The 18,689-nt window shown below is 33.2% G+C and overlaps 1 protein-coding gene across 4 annotated transcripts in view; it reads right to left on the reverse strand.

The window, feature by feature from the left end:
• LOC149958346 (cGMP-inhibited 3',5'-cyclic phosphodiesterase 3A-like) overlaps nucleotides 1-18,689 on the reverse strand; it is a 250,737-nt gene that overhangs the window by 48,569 nt on the left and 183,479 nt on the right. Inside the window, exon 1 of one of the 4 annotated variants that reach the window (XM_090165790.1) lies at nucleotides 8,423-8,483. The exons of the other annotated variants lie outside the window; for them this stretch is intronic. Coding sequence (XP_090021916.1) covers nucleotides 8,423-8,449 — 27 coding nt within the window. The 5' untranslated portion in view covers nucleotides 8,450-8,483. Of the gene's footprint in view, nucleotides 1-8,422; nucleotides 8,484-18,689 lie in introns of those variants that run through there. 4 annotated transcript variants of the gene reach the window in all.

Raw genomic sequence — 18,689 nt, forward strand, 5'->3', positions numbered from 1 at the left:
CTCTGGGCGCTAAATAACCTCACTACGCCACTGATCGAAAAGCTACTATTCCTAGGAATTTGATATTTTCAGATCGCTTAGCACGTGCAGGTTAACAGTAATGGTAAGTATAGGGAGCTGTTGGTTCACGTGACTTGCCACCGGCCCGAATCAAAAAGTAATAAACTCAATGACTTTGAACTATGTCCTCAAGGTCATTCAAAAACTATCTCGAGAACCGTTGGGTTTAGAGACTCCGTTTCAATTAGAAAGTTGTGCGCCATCGCATTTTATATCCAAGTGGCTCTGAACCGATGTAAATTGGCCAATAGGTAGTTAAGGAAATTAACACCAAAAACCAGAAGGTCGAATAAAAAGGTCGAAGAGGTCATGCTAAAGTGTTATTAATTTAGAAAGTACTTGTTTTACGGCATCGACATTTTCAAGAAAAATTCACTTTGGTAAGATATCTTACGCTATTAAAGGTCAGTTGACCTTGAACCATGACTTCAAGGTCATTGAAAATATATCTCGAAAACCGTTAGGTTTGGAAGGTCGGTTTCAATTCTAAAAGTGTGCGAAATCACATTTTTTTTTAAACGACCTAATTTGAGCTTAATTTAAATAACATTTTATATTGATAATTAGTCATTGAACATTGATCATCTTCATTTTCTTAGCTTCCTATTGGCCCATTTTCATCGGTTCAGAGTCACTTGAGCATAAAATGCGATGGCGCACACCTTTCTAATTCGAACCGAGTCTAAGCCCAACGGTTCTCAAGATAGTTTTTAAACGACCTTGAGGACATGGTTCAAGGTCATTGAGTTTTGTATCGTCTAATGACCCCCTGCGTGTGCTATAGCTTTTCGATTATTAGCCCTGGTTTCGTTTTTTAGTGGATACAGTGTATAATAACAGAAGAAAATAGGGGGAAGTACGCTTCTAGTCAGCTTTGGAAAGGCGTCCCTTTTCACGAATTTTCGCGCTAAAACGGTTTGGCGGGAAATCGCGGATGATTACATCGTTTAAAAAATCAATTTTTCTTAAATTGAACAATTGTGACATATTGTACTTCTCATTCTCTGCTAATTGAGCTAAGGCGTATTTGCTTTCGTCGTTTATAGCCGTGTTGAATCAAAACAAAATTGGAACTACTTTTTCAGTTTGGTTTATTATGCGTAAAAAGGCATTTTCGTGGGTCACACGACGACTTCTACGGCTCAAAGCTACAGATTCGTACTTCCCCTATTTTCTTCTGATAATAACCATTTATTAAAGAACTGAATTAAATTAAAAAATTAAAATGGTACTTATGTTACGAAAGAGCTTCGTGATTTCTAACTTCCAATACCATACCAGTACCAGCAATACAAAGTCAACGAAACAGGCTACTTACCTAGAAAGAAAAACAGATAAAAATAATTATTAATAAAATACTTCAAATAAAAACTTATTTAATAACAATATTTTGGTCACAAATCGCGGGTTGAAATTTAAACAATTTAAAAACATTTAGCGCAAAACAGCTGCTCGCTAGCACGAGCTGTCCAAGAACTGATGTATTTTAATTTACTAAGAAGATTATTTGGCCAAAACACAAAGCATTTTCTTAGCAAACGAAGGTTCAGCAGTTTAAAAACTTCTCACAACTTAAACAGCTAATTCTAAAAAGGTTTTATCAAAAAAATAAATTCATTTCCAGCAAAATTTCGGTATCCTAGAAACCCAAATTAATATATAATATCATAAGTAGATCATTATCTCTAAGTATACAAATTTCGGGTCTCGGCCGGGTATCTTAGTCTGGGTTTCGTGACGTCAGAGCTTGTATAGAGAGCAAACTCCAGAGAGAGAAATTTTGAAAATATTTCGGCGGAGGCGCCACCGAGTGGTCAAGACGGCAACTAAAGGGGCGTTTATTGAACACAACTCTACCCTTGGATCTGAAACTGACCTTGACCAATATGGTATAGGTTTTTTTGGGGGGAAAAATTCGATGAGCCAACCCCCAAAATTTCTCTCTCTCGGGCCCTCGAGACACGTTTCAGACGTGGAACGTACCAAAAGAGATGTAAGAAACGTTAGATTCGGCAGTATAAATTCCGAGTGAAGTTGAGGTGATACACAGTATAGGGCGGCTGTAAAGGGCTGCCAGACCGACCCCAACAAAGACTCTAGTCATAGGTAGCATAGCGTTTTGTCTACTTAGAGAGAATGATCCACTTATGATAATATTGATTTCTTATGATTCAATCATTCAATATTTATACTTTAACCATCACAGATTTCTTAAAAAGGGAAGACAATTTTCTTGAAATTTTAATTATTATCGATTTTAAATTATCAAACCTCAGGGAAAATACAGTGAAATTTTCATATTTCATTTCTTAGGTTAAAAAAAAATTTAAACGCGAAAATTTGTAACCTAAGCGTTAAAACAATCTACAGCCTACACTCAAAATCGATATAATTGCACAATCAGTTAAGGGGTTCTTCACAAATGACGTAACGCACTGACTGTGGTAAATGTAACGTCACATAACTTAATTCTATACCGGAACCTAAATGATCAATTATTTTAAGATATCACAGACAATTTAATATTTGTTTTCCTCATTATAATATTTTAATTATGTTTATTGATTTACACCTAGAAAACTTAACTTAATTTCGGATGTTATTTCAATAATTTTTCTTCCCTGGGAAATATTCGACCATTAAATACAGGGTTTATCAAAAGCTTATGCAAAATGTGAAGGAGTTGTAGGGGGTGAGTTGAGAAGTATGCCTGTTTTTTCCCATTTTCCTACGATGAGTGAAAAGAGCGCCAGAGAGCTTCAAAGTGTGGCCTACTAGCAACTGGAAGTAGGCTGCAACAAGCGCAAAACCAAGCAGCAGGGAAACGCGAACATTCAGGTTTGGGTTCGTGTGAAAGGTAAAAAACGAGTTTGTAAACAAATCGAGGTAACCAGCGTAAAAAAAGTTAACTTAAACCGTATTTAAAGTCCCTGCTGCTTGTTTTTGCGCTTGTTGCAGCCTACTTCCAGGGGCTAGTAGGCCACACTTGGAAGCTCTCTGGCGCTCTTTTAACTCATCGTAGGAAAAATGGAAAAAACAAGCATACTTCTCAACTCACCCTCTACAACTCCTTAAAATTTTTGCATCACCTTTTGAAACACACTGTATAAATAAATATATTCTACCCAAGGCACCACCACAGGCCCAAATCATCTAGCGACTTTTAATGCCCTTTAAGTCAGACGGCTAGGTTAACTTTGGCAGGAGGTCAAGGCCACAGCTCCCTACACATACTATTACCGGTAACCCTAACAAGGAGACATCCCGAAGTGTAACCCACCGATTTTGTTCAAACTCGGGGGATTGGTAGACCTTCGTGTAACTTGAAAAATTCTAAAGGGAATTTATTCAATGGGCAACCGTTTTGCCATGGCAACGAAAAATATTTTTGACAACAATAAATGGAAATTTTCCCATTGAAAATAACATGGGATTCTGACCGATTCCTAGGACCCCCCTGTGAAAAATTTTAACCAATTTAAAAATTTCGAAAATGCCCAAAATTTAAAAAATAGTTAAAAATTAATAAAGAAAATATCAAAATTGATCAACTTTTGATCAATTTGAGGTCAAAATCCCATGTTATTTTCAATGGGAAAATTTAATATTTTGTGTTGTCAAAAACATTTTTCGTTGCCATGGCAAAACGGTTTCCCTTTGAATAAATTCCCTTTAGGATTTTTCATGATACATGAAGGTCTACTAATCCCCCGAGTTTGAACAAAATTGGTGGGTTACACTTCGGGATGTCTCCTTGTAAGTTATGGAAGAGGAAACCAAAAAACTAAGCAGTGGGGAGGAATAACTCAAAGTTTTCACCCAGAGGCTAAAGTGCTCACCACTCCGCCACCCCATTTCTTAATGGCGCGCTCATAATTGAAATGTGGTCTGACTTTCCAACTGTTACAAGAGGCAGTCGAAAAAGGTTTTATTTAGTGTGACGTAATTTGCGAAGGATCCATCGAAGACAACGTAAAACAATAATATTTACATAAACGCGTTTAAAATTCGCTTAGTTTCAAGCGATAGCTGCTTAAATTTCACAGACACACCTGAAAGTTGCGAAGCTAAGCGAAATAGTCAATCAAACAGGCGCGCAAATGATCGGAGCTTAAAACGAAAACTCGTTAATTCATTATCTAAACTTCAAGGCGAGCGTCAAGGTAACACGCTCACCTGAGACCGAAATATAAAACGAAAAAACCGGTTTCTTACGGCCATTTGATGTCGGGTAAAGTTGAAAATTGCGAAGAAATGTTACCTGGCATTAATTAAATCCAAGAAAAACGAGTTTATTATTCCGATTTGGTATCGGATGACGTTTGCAAAACGATAACGACGTTACCTGGCACTAATGTACCATAAGAAAAACCGGTTTGTTACGGCCGTTTGATGCCAGGTAAGTTAGACATTCGAAATACGTATTAATATGGATTGCACTGAAAGTTTTTGGTACCGGAAATTGTACGCGTGCTCTAGTTATTTAAATTGAGTTTAGATTAAACATAATTAACCTAGTCTACTGTTCTACTTAACTTTCAATAATAAAATAGGTTTCAATAATACTTTGGCCTACTAGTTGGCTGTTCCAAAATATCAATCTAAAATTGCCTTCATAAAACCTTTTAGCTCAACCGAATAATAAAATAATTATTTAATATCATCGCGTACTAAGCAAATGTAATCTGTTTCCGTAAAATTACCCAGGGTTGGAAAAAAAAACCGATTTCTTTTTAATAAAAACCCCAAAAAACCGGTTTTATAGGTTAAACCAGTTGTTTATAAACACTGCTTTATTTTACTTTTAATCTATTTTTCGCTTTTGTTTAACCGTGCATAAATATTACCAATCAACTAAAATTAATATGAGTATTATTACAAGTCTCACGTGACCAAAAGGAAGTTTTAGTTTTAGTTTCATTTTTCATTTTGTATAAATGTAGGGTGATCAGGAAAATGCCTCGAAAATTTTATAGAAAAAATAGGACATTTCCAAGCGAATGAAAGGAAAATATAGGAAAAACCATAAGCAAAAATAAGGATTCTTATCGAAAAACAGTGGATAAAATAAAGTGAAATATAGGATGAAGAAGGGTACACGACGACGGAATGTTTTCGGTTTATACTACATGAGAAAATTTAAGGAATTTACAGGAAGGTATTGGAAATATAGGGAATGTGGTCATCTTGTAAATGTGTTAGAAATGCAATCATATAGGTAAGAAAATGTTCAAACAATTTGGAACAATTTTTAGTTAATTAAAAAAATCATTAAAAAAAACATTGTTTTTTTAAATCACTTGGTTTAAACCAGACAGTCAACCCTGAAATTAACACCGTCGCGAGTTTTACTTAACCGCTACTAATATTTTTATAGTCTTCAGTCTATCGCGAAATTTCTGATAATCACTTCAATATTATTAGAGATTTTAGTAATATTAACGGAGAGCTCTATCAGACAGACCACGGTAGCAAAACTACATAAGGCACCCCTGTTTGTAGCATTTCAGTTTAAAAAGAAATACACTTGAACGGTTTTCCTTTGTCAAAAGTTTCAAAAAACTATCTCGGAAAACGGCGTGACAAGAAACAAAACTTGGCGGTTCTAAAGCAGCGCCCTCTACAATGCTCCGAAGAAAGGACAGCTAAAAGCTCCACCTACACGCCGGAGAACGCAAACAAAATTTCAGCCGGCGGAACAAGGCTTAGCCCAAAATCGCCATAGCCTCGTATCCCGAGTCACTCATACAGACATAAGAGGTCTTCAGATGCCAAAGTGAACTTAAGAAAACTTTTGAAATACTTCTAAAATTACCGGACATGACGACATAGACAATCATCGCGATTTCGATTATGTCATAAGTCGAAATTGAATGATGTCATATTTTCTTATTATAGATATTTAAGACCTACGTAATAGTGACTATTTCTAGGCAAAAAAGACACATAGTACAGTCTGAAATTAATTAAAAGGCATATCGCGAGTTCTGAGGCACCAAAGTGACCAAAACTAAACTGACATTTTTCTAACAACCTTGGCACAAAGTAAAGCGGTCCTGTCAGGTACGAAAGGGTTAATTCTCGTAAATGTACACCAGGGGGAGACGTTAGACAAACAATCTTCACAATTACTCTCCAACGTCAAAGAGCATCAAACCAAAGGATAATCTAGGCTTTTTTCTTAATTAATGGACACTTATAAATCGAGCCATCGAACCAAGGCTAAAATAATCTTTCGATAAGTTCAATGATGGAGATCCAAAAATAGTAACACCGTGGATTAATATCGAAAATTAATATAAATTGGCATTAAAAAACTAAAATTGTAATAAAATATTGACTATTAAATAATTTTTCGGCTAAATTGAGTTTCTTTTAGTTCGAGGCCTAATTAAAATGCCGTCGTATACCAGCGATACCCACAAATAATTATATTTTCAGAATCCATAAGAAAATAATTCATAAAGTTTAGAGATCATAGAAAATAAATCGTACTAAATGACTAAACCCGTGACACTAAGGCAAACGAGATAAATTATAAACTTGAAAAATCCTAAAAATCAATCGTACCAAGTGACTAAATACACGACAATAAAAAGACGTACGAGATAAAATAATAAATTTCAAAAATTATAAAACACAAGTCGTATTAAATGACTAGCCACACGACACTGAATAAAATACGATATAATATAAGAATGTATTATTTAGTATCTCTTACGTTTTGAAGAATCGCGTTTTTAATCATTTAGTAAGATTTTTTACGATAGAAAAAATAAATTTCGAAAATCATAAAAACATTTGTACTAAACGACTAAACACGCGACACTTAGACATAAGTAAATAAACTTAAAAAATCATAAAACAATCATACTTAAAATCTAAAAACGAGACACTAGACAGTATAAAATGAACTTCAAAATTCATTAAAAAAATCGTACTAAATGACTACACACACAACACTAGACATAGGAAAAAACAAACTTTAAGTATGATTTTTTTCATGATTTATAGTTTATTTTTCCTATGTCTAGTATTGCGTGATTAGACATTAATACGATTTTTATGATTTTTTATGTCTAAACACGAGACACTTAGACACACGAGAAATAAACTTAAAAAATCATAAAAACAATCGTACTAAATGACTAAACTGGACAGGAAAAAATAAACTTCAAATATCACAAAAATCGTACTAAATGACTAGAAACACGACACTTAGACATACAAGAATATAAACTTCAAAATTCATTCAAAATCGCACTAAATGTCTAAACACGAGACACTAGACATAGGAAAAAAACTTTAAAAATCATAAAAAATAGTACTAAATGTTAAAACACGGGACACTAGACACAAGAAAAAAACAAACTTTAAAAATCATAAAAAAAATAGTACTAAATGTTAAAACACGAGACACTAGACACAAGAAAAAAACAAACTTTAAAAATCATAAAAAATAGTACTAAATGTTAAAACACGAGACACTAGACACAAGAAAAAAAAACAAACTTTAAAAGTCATAAAAATAGTACTAAATGTCTAAACACAAGACACTAGACATAGGAAAAAAACAAACTTTAAAAATCATAAAAAAATAGTACTAAATGTTAAAACACGAGACACTAGACACAAGAAAAAACAAACTTTAAAAATCATAAAAAAATAGTACTAAATGTCTAAACACGAGACACTAGACATAGGAAAAAACAAACTTTAAAAATCATAAAAAAATAGTACTAAATGTCTAAACACGAGACACTAGACATAGGAAAAAACAAACTTTAAAAATCATAAAAAAATAGTACTAAATGTCTAAACACGAGACACTAGACATAGGAAAAAACAAACTTTAAAAATCATAAAAAAATAGTACTAAATGTCTAAACACGAGACACTAGACATAGGAAAAAACAAACTTTAAAAATCATAAAAAAATAGTACTAAATGTCTAAACACGAGACACTAGACATAGGAAAAAACAAACTTTAAAAATCATAAAAAAATAGTACTAAATGTCTAAACACGAGACACTAGACATAGGAAAAAACAAACTTTAAAAATCATAAAAAAATAGTACTAAATGTCTAAACACGAGACACTAGACATAGGAAAAAACAAACTTTAAAAATCATAAAAAATAGTACTAAATGTCTAAACACGAGACACTAGACATCGGAAAAAACAAACTTAAGAAATCATAAGAAATCGCACTAAATGACTAGAAACACGACACTTACAATGTTAGACATACGAGAAAACAAACTTCAAAAATCCTTAAAAACAAATCGTACTAAATGACTAAACACGCGACGCGTTTGAAAAGAGTCGCTCGATGATGTTTAGCAAGGAAGCTACTCACTCGTACTCGGCTATGGGAACTTCCCATGCTTCGGAGGATTAGCGCATCGGGCGGCCAAGGCTGAGCCGCGAGCCACAAAGCATCATCATAACACGCCAAAGAATGACAGGTCGGGCGGCGTGGGCGCGAGGATGACCCGCGTAATGTTCGCGGAGGTTCGTTCACTCCAATCGCGCGCCGATCGAAGATGACGCGCCGTGACGTACGAAGCGACCAACTCTCCTCTCCTCCTCCTCCTCCTCCTCCTCCTCAGCCGACCTTATTTATTGAGATATCGAAGGAAACTACAAATGACGTGAGTTACGTTTAATTAAATGACCTTTCCTAAAATTGGCATGTTTTGGAGTTATATTGTTGTTACAATGGTTCTGGCTAATTGAATTATAAAGGCGAACCGTCGCCGGAACAACGTCGTAACTGCCGAAAGAACGGACCGCGATTTTCAAATTATTTTTTAAACGTTTCGAACGGTTTTTTCAAGAAATATTTTGAATATATGAACCTAATTTGAAATTAACTATCTTTTTATTTTTAGCCCAATTAAATTAATACTTTAGATATTGATTATCATTTCAGTAATTTCAAAAATTCTAAAGAACCTAATTTTCAAATTCTAAAGAACCTAATTTTCAAATTCTAAAGAACCTAATTTTCAAATTCTAAAGAACCTAATTTTCAATTGCTAAAGAACCTAATTTTCAATTGCTAAAGAACCTAATTTTCAAATTCTAAAGAACCTAATTTTCAATTGCTAAAGAACCTAATTTTTAATTGCTAAAGAACCTAATTTCCAAATTCTAAAAAATATTATTTCCCGTAATAAGACTGAAATTTTAAATTACAGACGCTAATATTTAAGTATAATTTGAAATTGAGTTAATCCCAATTTCAAATTGTAATGGCCTATAATTTCTACGAAAAGTTTTTAAAGAGTGTGCTTTTTCTTAACGCCAATTTCAAATTCTAAGATCGGAAATCCAAAACATTTCAAAAAACCAATATTTTTTAATTATCAATTCTAATCAATGTATTTCCGGTATAAAATTAGCATTTTAGGTAAATTAGAAATAACTTAATATTCTTCCTTAAATTTGTCAGCGACTCCTTCCGAAATCGATCTTCAGAACTAGCAATTCTATTCTACCGCTCCGAGGTGTAATGAGGGGAACGCGGTTACGAAAGGTCGACCTTAAGTTTCGAACTACAGGCACGCATTCTAAACGCCTCCTCGTCGACGGTTCTATAGCACTAACCTACTAACACTGAGCAAACATTAAATAGATAGCATATTCTACATCACCTTTAAATTTAAAAGCTAAGCAATCAATAAAATCTTACTCAATAAACATTTTTAAGCCACCATCGTGGAGAGAAATTCAAAAGCCTAAAAACCAAGTCGCGAATACTCCAAAATATACCAAGAAACCGCACCAACGACGTCTCGCACTACTCCAAAAAGCCGACGAACACCGTACTAGTATTAAGAACACTTCGATAACTCGTATTAATCATCGATAAAGGTGACGAAACCGGTACTAAAAAAATCAAAAATAGGCCCAAGTTCGATCAATAATCTCAAGAAATCTGAACGCTTTCTACGCCACCGTCGAGAACATACAACCGGAAATACTACGCAATCTAATAGACAGTCTCGCGGTGTAAAAATCAGCGAAGGTTTAATTAAAATTAAAACTGGGGGAAAAGAAAGGAGTTAAAACGGGGAATACGACGATCCAGAAAATGACATTCTATAGTACAGCAGAGCTCTCGACGAAGGAAATCGCGTTTTATCAGTGGGGTCAGCGCTCATGCGCCGATTGGGGCGAGAGTCCAGACCGGGCTCCGGGCGCACGCGCGGGAACGGCATTGTCTGAGAGGGGGGAGGCCCCGAAGAGGGGGCAGCTACCCCTTTTCTTCAGAACCAAGACTGCGCGCTCTCTAGCGGCAATTGGAAAACGAGACGTCGCGGACGAAGACCAGGACGTACCCGCCTGAAACGTTTACGTCGGAAATTTCTCCAAAAATGTAATGACAAGAATTAACTTAAATAGTTTAGCATAATAAAAATAATAATAATAATAAATAACAAAATATATAAATTAAACAATAATAATAATAATAATAATAATAAATAACAAAATATATAAATTAAACAACAATAATAATAATAATAAATAACAAAATATATAAATTAAACAACAATAATAATAATAATAAATAACAAAATATATAAATTAAACAATAATAACAATAATAATAAATAACAAAATATATAAATTAAACAATAATAACAATAATAATAAATAACAAAATATATAAATTAAACAATAATAACAATAATAATAAATAACAAAATATATAAATTGAACAATAATAATAATAAATTAAAAAAATAATATATATTACAAAATATAATAATAATAATAATCAGCACCACCTTAGGTCTAAGTCATCGTGCGACTTTTAAAGCCTTTAATTCAGGTGGCCGGGTTACAACGCGTAGGAGGGTTGTGGCCAGCCCTGCAAGCCACACTAACTATTACCGTTAACCTCAACAAGACAAGTTTTTATGGATTGGGGGAACAACAACTAACAAGGAGAGTACCCGAGGTGTTTATTGCCGATTAAGTCGGGCGTAATGTAGACCTACATGAGATATGAAATTTGCCAAAAGGAGACGTTGCACTACCCATTCCAAAATGTTTTTGACACTTAAAACCAAAATAAGATTTTTTCCTTATTTTACCCAAAGGTTGTTACAATTTTACCTGAAATGTTTTACAATTTACCAGTGGCGTAGCCAGGATTTTGTTTCGGGGGGGGGGGACACCATTGAAAAAAAAAGTAAAAAAATAAAAATATTTGTACGTACGACGAAGCATGTGCCCCCTGTGCCCCCCCTGGCTACGCCACTGTAATTTACCCAAACTTGATGAACTTTACCTAAATGTGATCCAAATTACCCATTTCGTGATTTTCAAATTTTCCCCATGCTTTTTTAAAGGATATTATTTGTTTTAAGTGGTCAAAAACATTTTCGGTCGCCATGGCAAATCGAATGGGTAGTGCAACGTCTCCTTTTGGGAAATTTCATACCTCATATAGGTCTTCATTACGCCCGACTTTGAACAAAACCGGCAGTAAACACCTCGGGTACTCTCCTTGTTAGTATGGTACGAAAGAGGTTTAAGTACCAATTTAGTTGAGTTTACCGACTAGACCTTCTCTATTGGTTAAATTTTGAAAGCTAAAATGTAATAACTAAAAACAGGACTTAAGACTTGTTATTCAAATATAATTATTTTCAGTGGTCTAGACAATTAATTTACCGATTTTTAACTATTAAACTAGTGTGTGGTTTCAGATTAGTTTTTTTAAAGGGGAACGGCCAAGCTTTTCCAAATATGGCCTTATTTCCGTATCAAAAGATTAACAAGATGTTCAATATACTAACACCTTTTTTTGTCTTGAAAAAATAGCTTTTGGCCCAAAAAGTTGAAACGAAAAATAACGCCAAGTGTTTGGGTTTGAATTTTCGCCGCCATCTTAGGGGCTGCCGCCAGCGCCCCTAACCCCGTATGAGCGATTTGCGAACTAGAGTAACTGTTATTTTCAATGGGAAAATTTATATTTTGTGTTGTCAAAAACATATTTGGTTGCCATGGCAAAACGGTTGCCTATGGAGACATTTCCCTTTAAAGTTTTTCGAGTTACATGAAAGTCTACCAAACCCCCGAGTTTGAACAAAATCGGTGCGTTACACCTCGGGTCGTCTCCTTGTAAGTGAATTAATAGTTAGTCTGTGAAATGCTTCCATTCCAATTGAAAAGGTTTCTAATCGAAAACCCTAGAACTGTAGTTACTTGAGCTTTGACCGGAGCAGCGCTTAATTTATAATTGAGCATTTGCTATTCGGAGCAAAATTAAGCCTCTTAAAATGGAAAACCAAAATTATAACCTTGCTTTTGAACTTTCACATAATTCCATATACAGCTAGGCACCATAAACGCCTAATAATTATATTTACTTATTTTCGTTTTACCTAGGCTTAAATTCGGTTCCGTTAAGCTATTTTTGGTACGAATAGTAATGGGGTAAAATTTTAAAATTTAAATCCTTCTTGCCGGGCATAAAGCCAATAAGAAAACGTTCGCTAAAATAGTCGATACGTGAATCTTGCCGGGCATAAAGTCAATAAGAAAACGTTCCCTAAAATAGTCGATGCAAACTAACGTCCACTAAAATAGGCGATACAAACTAAAGTTCGCGTAAATAGTAGATACAAACAAACGTTCGCTTAAAGGCCGACTACAGAGTTATTCGGTTTACTCTGTCTTTCACTGGAAGCTGGCTCGCTGCAAGACACATGTGCTATGCAAGCAGCCGACTACCAGTGAGAAACAGAGTAAACCGAATAAATATGTAGTCGGTCTTTAAGTAGTCGATGCAAACAAACGTTCGCCTAAATAGTAGATACAAACAAACGTTCGCTTAAATAGTTGATACAAACTAACGTTCGCTTAAATAGTAGATACAAACAAACGTTCGCTTAAATAGTTGATACAAACTAACGTTCGCTTAAATAGTAGATACAAACAAATGTTCGCTTAAATAGTAGATACAAACAAACGTTCGCTTAAATAGTTGATACAAACTAACGTTCGCTTAAATAGTAGATACAAACAAATGTTCGCTTAAATAGTAGATACAAACAAACGTTCGCTTAAATAGTTGATACAAACTAACGTTCGCTTAAATAGTTGATACAAACTAGCTTTCGCTAAAATAGTCGATACAAACTAACGTCCGTTAAAATAGTCGATACCAACGTTCGCTAAAATAGTCGATACCAACTAACATTCGCTAAAATAGTCGACACCAACTAACATTCGCTAAAATAGTCGATACCAACTAACATTCGCTAAAATAGTCGATACAAACTAATGTTCGTTAAAATAGTCGATAACAACGTTCGCTAAAATAGTCGATACCAACTAACGTTCGCTAAAATAGTCGATACCAACTAACGTTCGCTAAAATAGTCGGTAGACATATGCAAAGCGAGCATAAGCCGGTTTCTATGGGCGTACTAAGGCCTACAATAGCCGATACAGCAGCCCTTCAAAGGGAGAGAGAAGTAGTTTTATTTTTAGAATAGCCATTTTTTCGGGGCCGCTTTTTAAAAAATAAGCTCAGGCCGGTCTAAAGCGCCCTCTTTGAAAGGTATAAGGAAGTCCTTCCCGTATCATTTTTTTCGCGAGGCCTAGTCAATAATATTTTCCTCTTCTTTCTCCGCGCAGTTTAAACTCGTTGTCGTATTTACCAAAATAAGGGCCGTTGCAAATTGAGGTTTTAAAAGAAACGTTTTTCCTCAGAAATTATGTACCCCTTACAACAACTTATAATGATTTAGGGTTCCGCTCGACGTTTTTGTGGTCAGGGCCTCGCGGGGATAGTTTTACGCTTTGTTTGGGCCCACGTCTTTAAGCCTTGGCCGATGGTTTGAAATTACGTCTCGCTACAAAAACAGTAACGATTTACCAAAATTCTTGCGTTGTAAAAAAAAACATTTTCTTTTGACAAATCGTTTATTTTCGCGACGGTTTTCCCGTAAGCGGATTTCAAATTTAGATGGACTGTTTTTCCGGGATTTGATTGGGTGTTTAATCGAGGGGGTGGAACTGTATATATTGACAAGGGGTAAGCTTTTATTTGCAATGGGAAATTTTGAAGGATACAGGGTTGCCACAATTTCAGATTAAAATTCCCTGTTCTCCCTGATTATGTTAAGAGATTTTCTCCGAGGGGTAGGTCACTTCCTTGATTAACGACGCACCCTACAAAGATTAAATCCAATTTAACCATGATTATTTTGCTTAAATTCGATTTAATCACGATTATGTTGATTACATCACTTTAAATCTTGTTTAGAATGTTTAAATCTGATTTAATCATGATTTAATGATTAAATATGATTGAAATGATAAAATCTGATTAAAATGATAAAATCTGATTAAAATGATTAAATCCTGAATAAAAAGATTAGATCATGATTAGAATAATTAAATCACGTTTAAATTGTGATTAGATTGATTAAATCGTGATTAGATTTTATAATCTCGAGTAAATTTTTTAATCTTGATCACCCTGATTTAATCGTGATCAGATTTTATAATCTCGAGTAAATTTTTTTAATCTTGATCACCCTGATTTAATCGTGATCAGATTTTATAATCTCGAGTAAATTTTTTAATCTTGATCACCCTGATTAAATCACGATTATCCTGATTAAATCATTTTACTATGATTAAGACGCACCCAAAATGGAAGTGACCTGCCCCTCGATTTTCCCTGACTTTTAAAAGACAAAATTAGATAATATTTAGGATTATATTTTACTTTTATCAGAAGTTTATACATAGAAATCCACCTACATTTCAGTACAAAAGTATTGTTGCGACGATAAAAAAATTAGCAAAACTTTAAAGGAGCTAAATTATAATCATAGAATTTGTTAGATAAATAGAATAAAATTACCTTAAAAAAGTGTCAAGATAAAATTGAATTCCCTAACTTTTTACAAATTCCTTAAATTCTCTAACCTTTTAGGCCCATTTTTAAATTCCCCAATTTCCTTGACGTGTGGCAACCTTGGGATATTTTAGAAGTGACTAAGGTAGCAATGGTTTGCAATTTTTATTGACTGTGGATTACGTCAGCGAGTTGCTACTAATTTTTTGTGGTTAAGTTGGATTAAATTCGTTTAGTCGAAAATATTTTAGGTTCAAAGTATATAATAATGCTCTTACTAGAGAGGCAAAAGTCAAGTAAGTGGTTGAACGATTACATGGGGAAAATGATTAATAACATGTTTCAAAAAAGCAGTTTACAATATTCTTTTGTTTGAAACAATTTTGAGCAAACTTAATGCAATTAAATTTTTATAATCACTTTCTTTTATAATGGATTTTCTATTATCGCTAGCATGCTATTATACAAATTGAATTAAAATATATTTTCCGTCAGCTCCTAAGAATGACCTTTGCACTAGCGCCGCGGATTGCCCTTCTACGCGTTTAATCCTGGATCATCCAACACAAAAGAGGGTTTTCCCCCGAGCTTTTCGGTTTCCCCTTCCATAAAAACTTGATGAGGTTAACGGTAATAGTTAGTGTAGGGAGCTGTTGGCTCGCGTGGCTTGTAGGGCTTGCCACCAGCCTCCTACGCATTGTAACAAGGCCACAAGAATAAATGGCTTAAAACGTCGCTTGATGACTTAGGCCTAAGGTAGTGCCAAGGGTATTAGCCTAGCTGATTATTATTATTATTATTATTAAAAGGAAAGTCCAATTTATAGGCTGAAAAGTTTTAGATACCTAAAACCGGAAGTGTTTTTTTAGTGATCTGTATTGAGTTTAGAGTAAACTTAACCCCGGAACTAGGCTTTAGGTACACTTTGGTCCACTAGTTAGCTATTCTACAATACCAATCTTAAATTAAACAATGCCTTGAAGAAAACGTTAGCTCAGTCGAATAATTTCGTACGGAAAATGTAATATTGTCCATTTGCTTTACGTAAAATTTACATCGTCGCGTGTTTACTTTACCAATGAAATTTCAACGTAGTCAATATCGAATTTCTACGTTGTTTGACTATATATTTTTGACGCAAAACTATCAGTAATTATTGAAAACTCTTTTATATACAGTTTAAACTTGTTGTATACAATTTAAAATGCTTGTTTATCAATGTTTATTTACCCGACATTGCCGACATTTTCATACCGAAACGTAACTCGTTAGCTACCGTTGGTACCGCGAAATTAACAATTATGGCAAAATTGATAAATTGTAACGTCCATTCGGAACATAAACCATTTTTTTAATAATTTAAATGTAAAAATCCAAAAGAAAATTAAAAACTAAGTGTTTTCTTAACCGGTTCTGAGTGTGCCCAAAGCCAAATACAACTGTTTCGGTTCTCATATCAACCAAAAATATCTTGGAAGAAAAAGGTAAAATATATTTGGGTTGGAAAATATATCAAATCTACCTGAAACAATAACGCGCGAGTCGCTGGTGCGGACGAACTTGCGAAGAGATCCAGAAAGCAGATGGGTTATGCTAAAACTCAGTAAACTGCGAAATTGCCCTCGCATATTCTACCGGAAAAATTTGATATGCTAACCCGCTGGAAAAATAGAACGGTTACTATTTTGAAAATACACGACTTTAGGGGGAAACAAGTCGGCACGTAACCTTGTAAATTGGCCCACCCCACACACGGCCGGAATTAGCTTGAAGACATTAGATAAACGATATTTCTTGGTGTTGAATCTTGTTAAAACTAATAAATTAATAATTTTATTAGCAGTAAAATGACTTTAATTAAATTAATATAAAAATGCAATTTTCATTAATATTTAATTATAAAAATTCAGGTTTTTTTAGTTTTTAAACGAATATAAAATTAAAATTTTTATTTTTTAAATGAATATAAAATTAAAATTTTTATTTTTTAAATGAATATAAAATTTTTACTTTAATTTTTAAAATAAATAGAAATTTAAATTATTTTTTTCAATGAATATAAAATTTAAATTAAATTTGTTTTCAATGAATATAAAATTAATTTTTATCAATTAATATAAAATTAAATTTTTATCAATTAATATAAAATTAATTTTTTTCAATTAATATAAAATTAAATTTTTTTCAATTAATATAAAATTAAATTTTTTTTCAATTAATATAAAATTATTTTTTTTTCAATTACTATAAAATTAAAGTTTATTTTTTCAATTACTATAAAATTAAAGTTTATTTTTTCAATTACTATAAAATTAAAGTTTATTTTTTCAATTACTATAAAATTAAAGTTTATTTTTTGAATGAATATAAAATTTAAATTTAGCTGTAATTATTATAAAGATTACATTTATAATTACAAATAAGGGAAACATGTAATTATCGATTTTAAATCGGCTTCAATTTAAATTGTTATAAAAAATCAAATCGCATAATTATTTTGTATTCGGCGAGTGCGAAAATATGTCGAAACCCGCGACGGACGGGACAGGACGGTCCAGACCAAACTAAAATTTATTAGAGGAGCGATTGGCCTCGAGACAATATCTCGGTTGGCCTCCAAATCTGTATTTTTCCGGGTAACTGAAGACGGAAAACATTTCGCAGAGCGGCCACCAGGAAAACGAATGGCGCTAGTGGCGACAGCTGCCCAAAATTGCCTACAACAGATGGCGCTAGCAACAAACCCGAAGATAACCCGGAGGAAGAGAAAATTATAGAGCATTTTAATGCTCTCGGAATATATAAAGTTCGTTGAAAGTTCTCGAGCGAATACACTAGGTGCTCGGGTTAAACAAGGGAGCTCAGCAATTAGCAAAATTAACGTGTTGTTAGAGTTCAAGATACAATTGGATTTAAGATTGCGGGATTATGTTATGACTTGGACAGAAACACTGTTGGATTTAAAGGTCTAAATTGACTATATTCGATTATTCGCCAGTGAGAGTGAAAAGGATTGAGTAACAACAAAAGTAACAAAGCCTGTCTTCGCGAAATAAGTAAATGGTAGATTTTGGTAGAGGATAAGGTATTTGAATTCTAATATAATAATATATTTATGTCAGCAACCATATTTTCAAAAATAAAAATTTCCTTCCTTAAATATAATGTCAGCAGTCATATTTTCAAAAATAAAAATTTCCTTCTTTTAATATGTCAACAACCATATTTTCAAAAATAAAAATTTCCTTCCTTAAATATAATGTCAGCAGTCATATTTTCAAAAATAAAAATTTCCTTCTTTTAATATGTCAACAACCATATTTTCAAAAATAAAAATTTCCTTCCTTAAATATAATGTCAGCAGTCATATTTTCAAAAATAAAAATTTCCTTCTTTTAATATGTCAACAACCATATTTTCAAAAATAAAAATTTCCTTCCTTAAATATAATGTCAGCAATCATATTTTCAAAAATAAAAATTTCCTTCCTTTAATATTATGTCAACAACCATATTTTCCAAAAGAAAAATTTCCTTCTTTTAATATGTCAACAACCATATTTTCAAAAATAAAAATTTCCTTCCTTAAATATAATGTCAGCAACCATATTTTCAAAAATAAAAATTCCCTTCCTTTAATATGTCAACAACCATATTTTCAAAAAGAAAAATTTCCTTCTTTTAATATGTCAACAACCATATTTTCAAAAATAAAAATTTCCTTCCTTTAATATTAT

The sequence above is a fragment of the Leiobunum rupestre genome, chromosome 2, assembly GCF_980474605.1.
Source record: "Leiobunum rupestre chromosome 2, qqLeiRupe1.1.hap1, whole genome shotgun sequence".
In the NCBI taxonomy this organism is placed as follows: domain Eukaryota; kingdom Metazoa; phylum Arthropoda; class Arachnida; order Opiliones; family Sclerosomatidae; genus Leiobunum; species Leiobunum rupestre.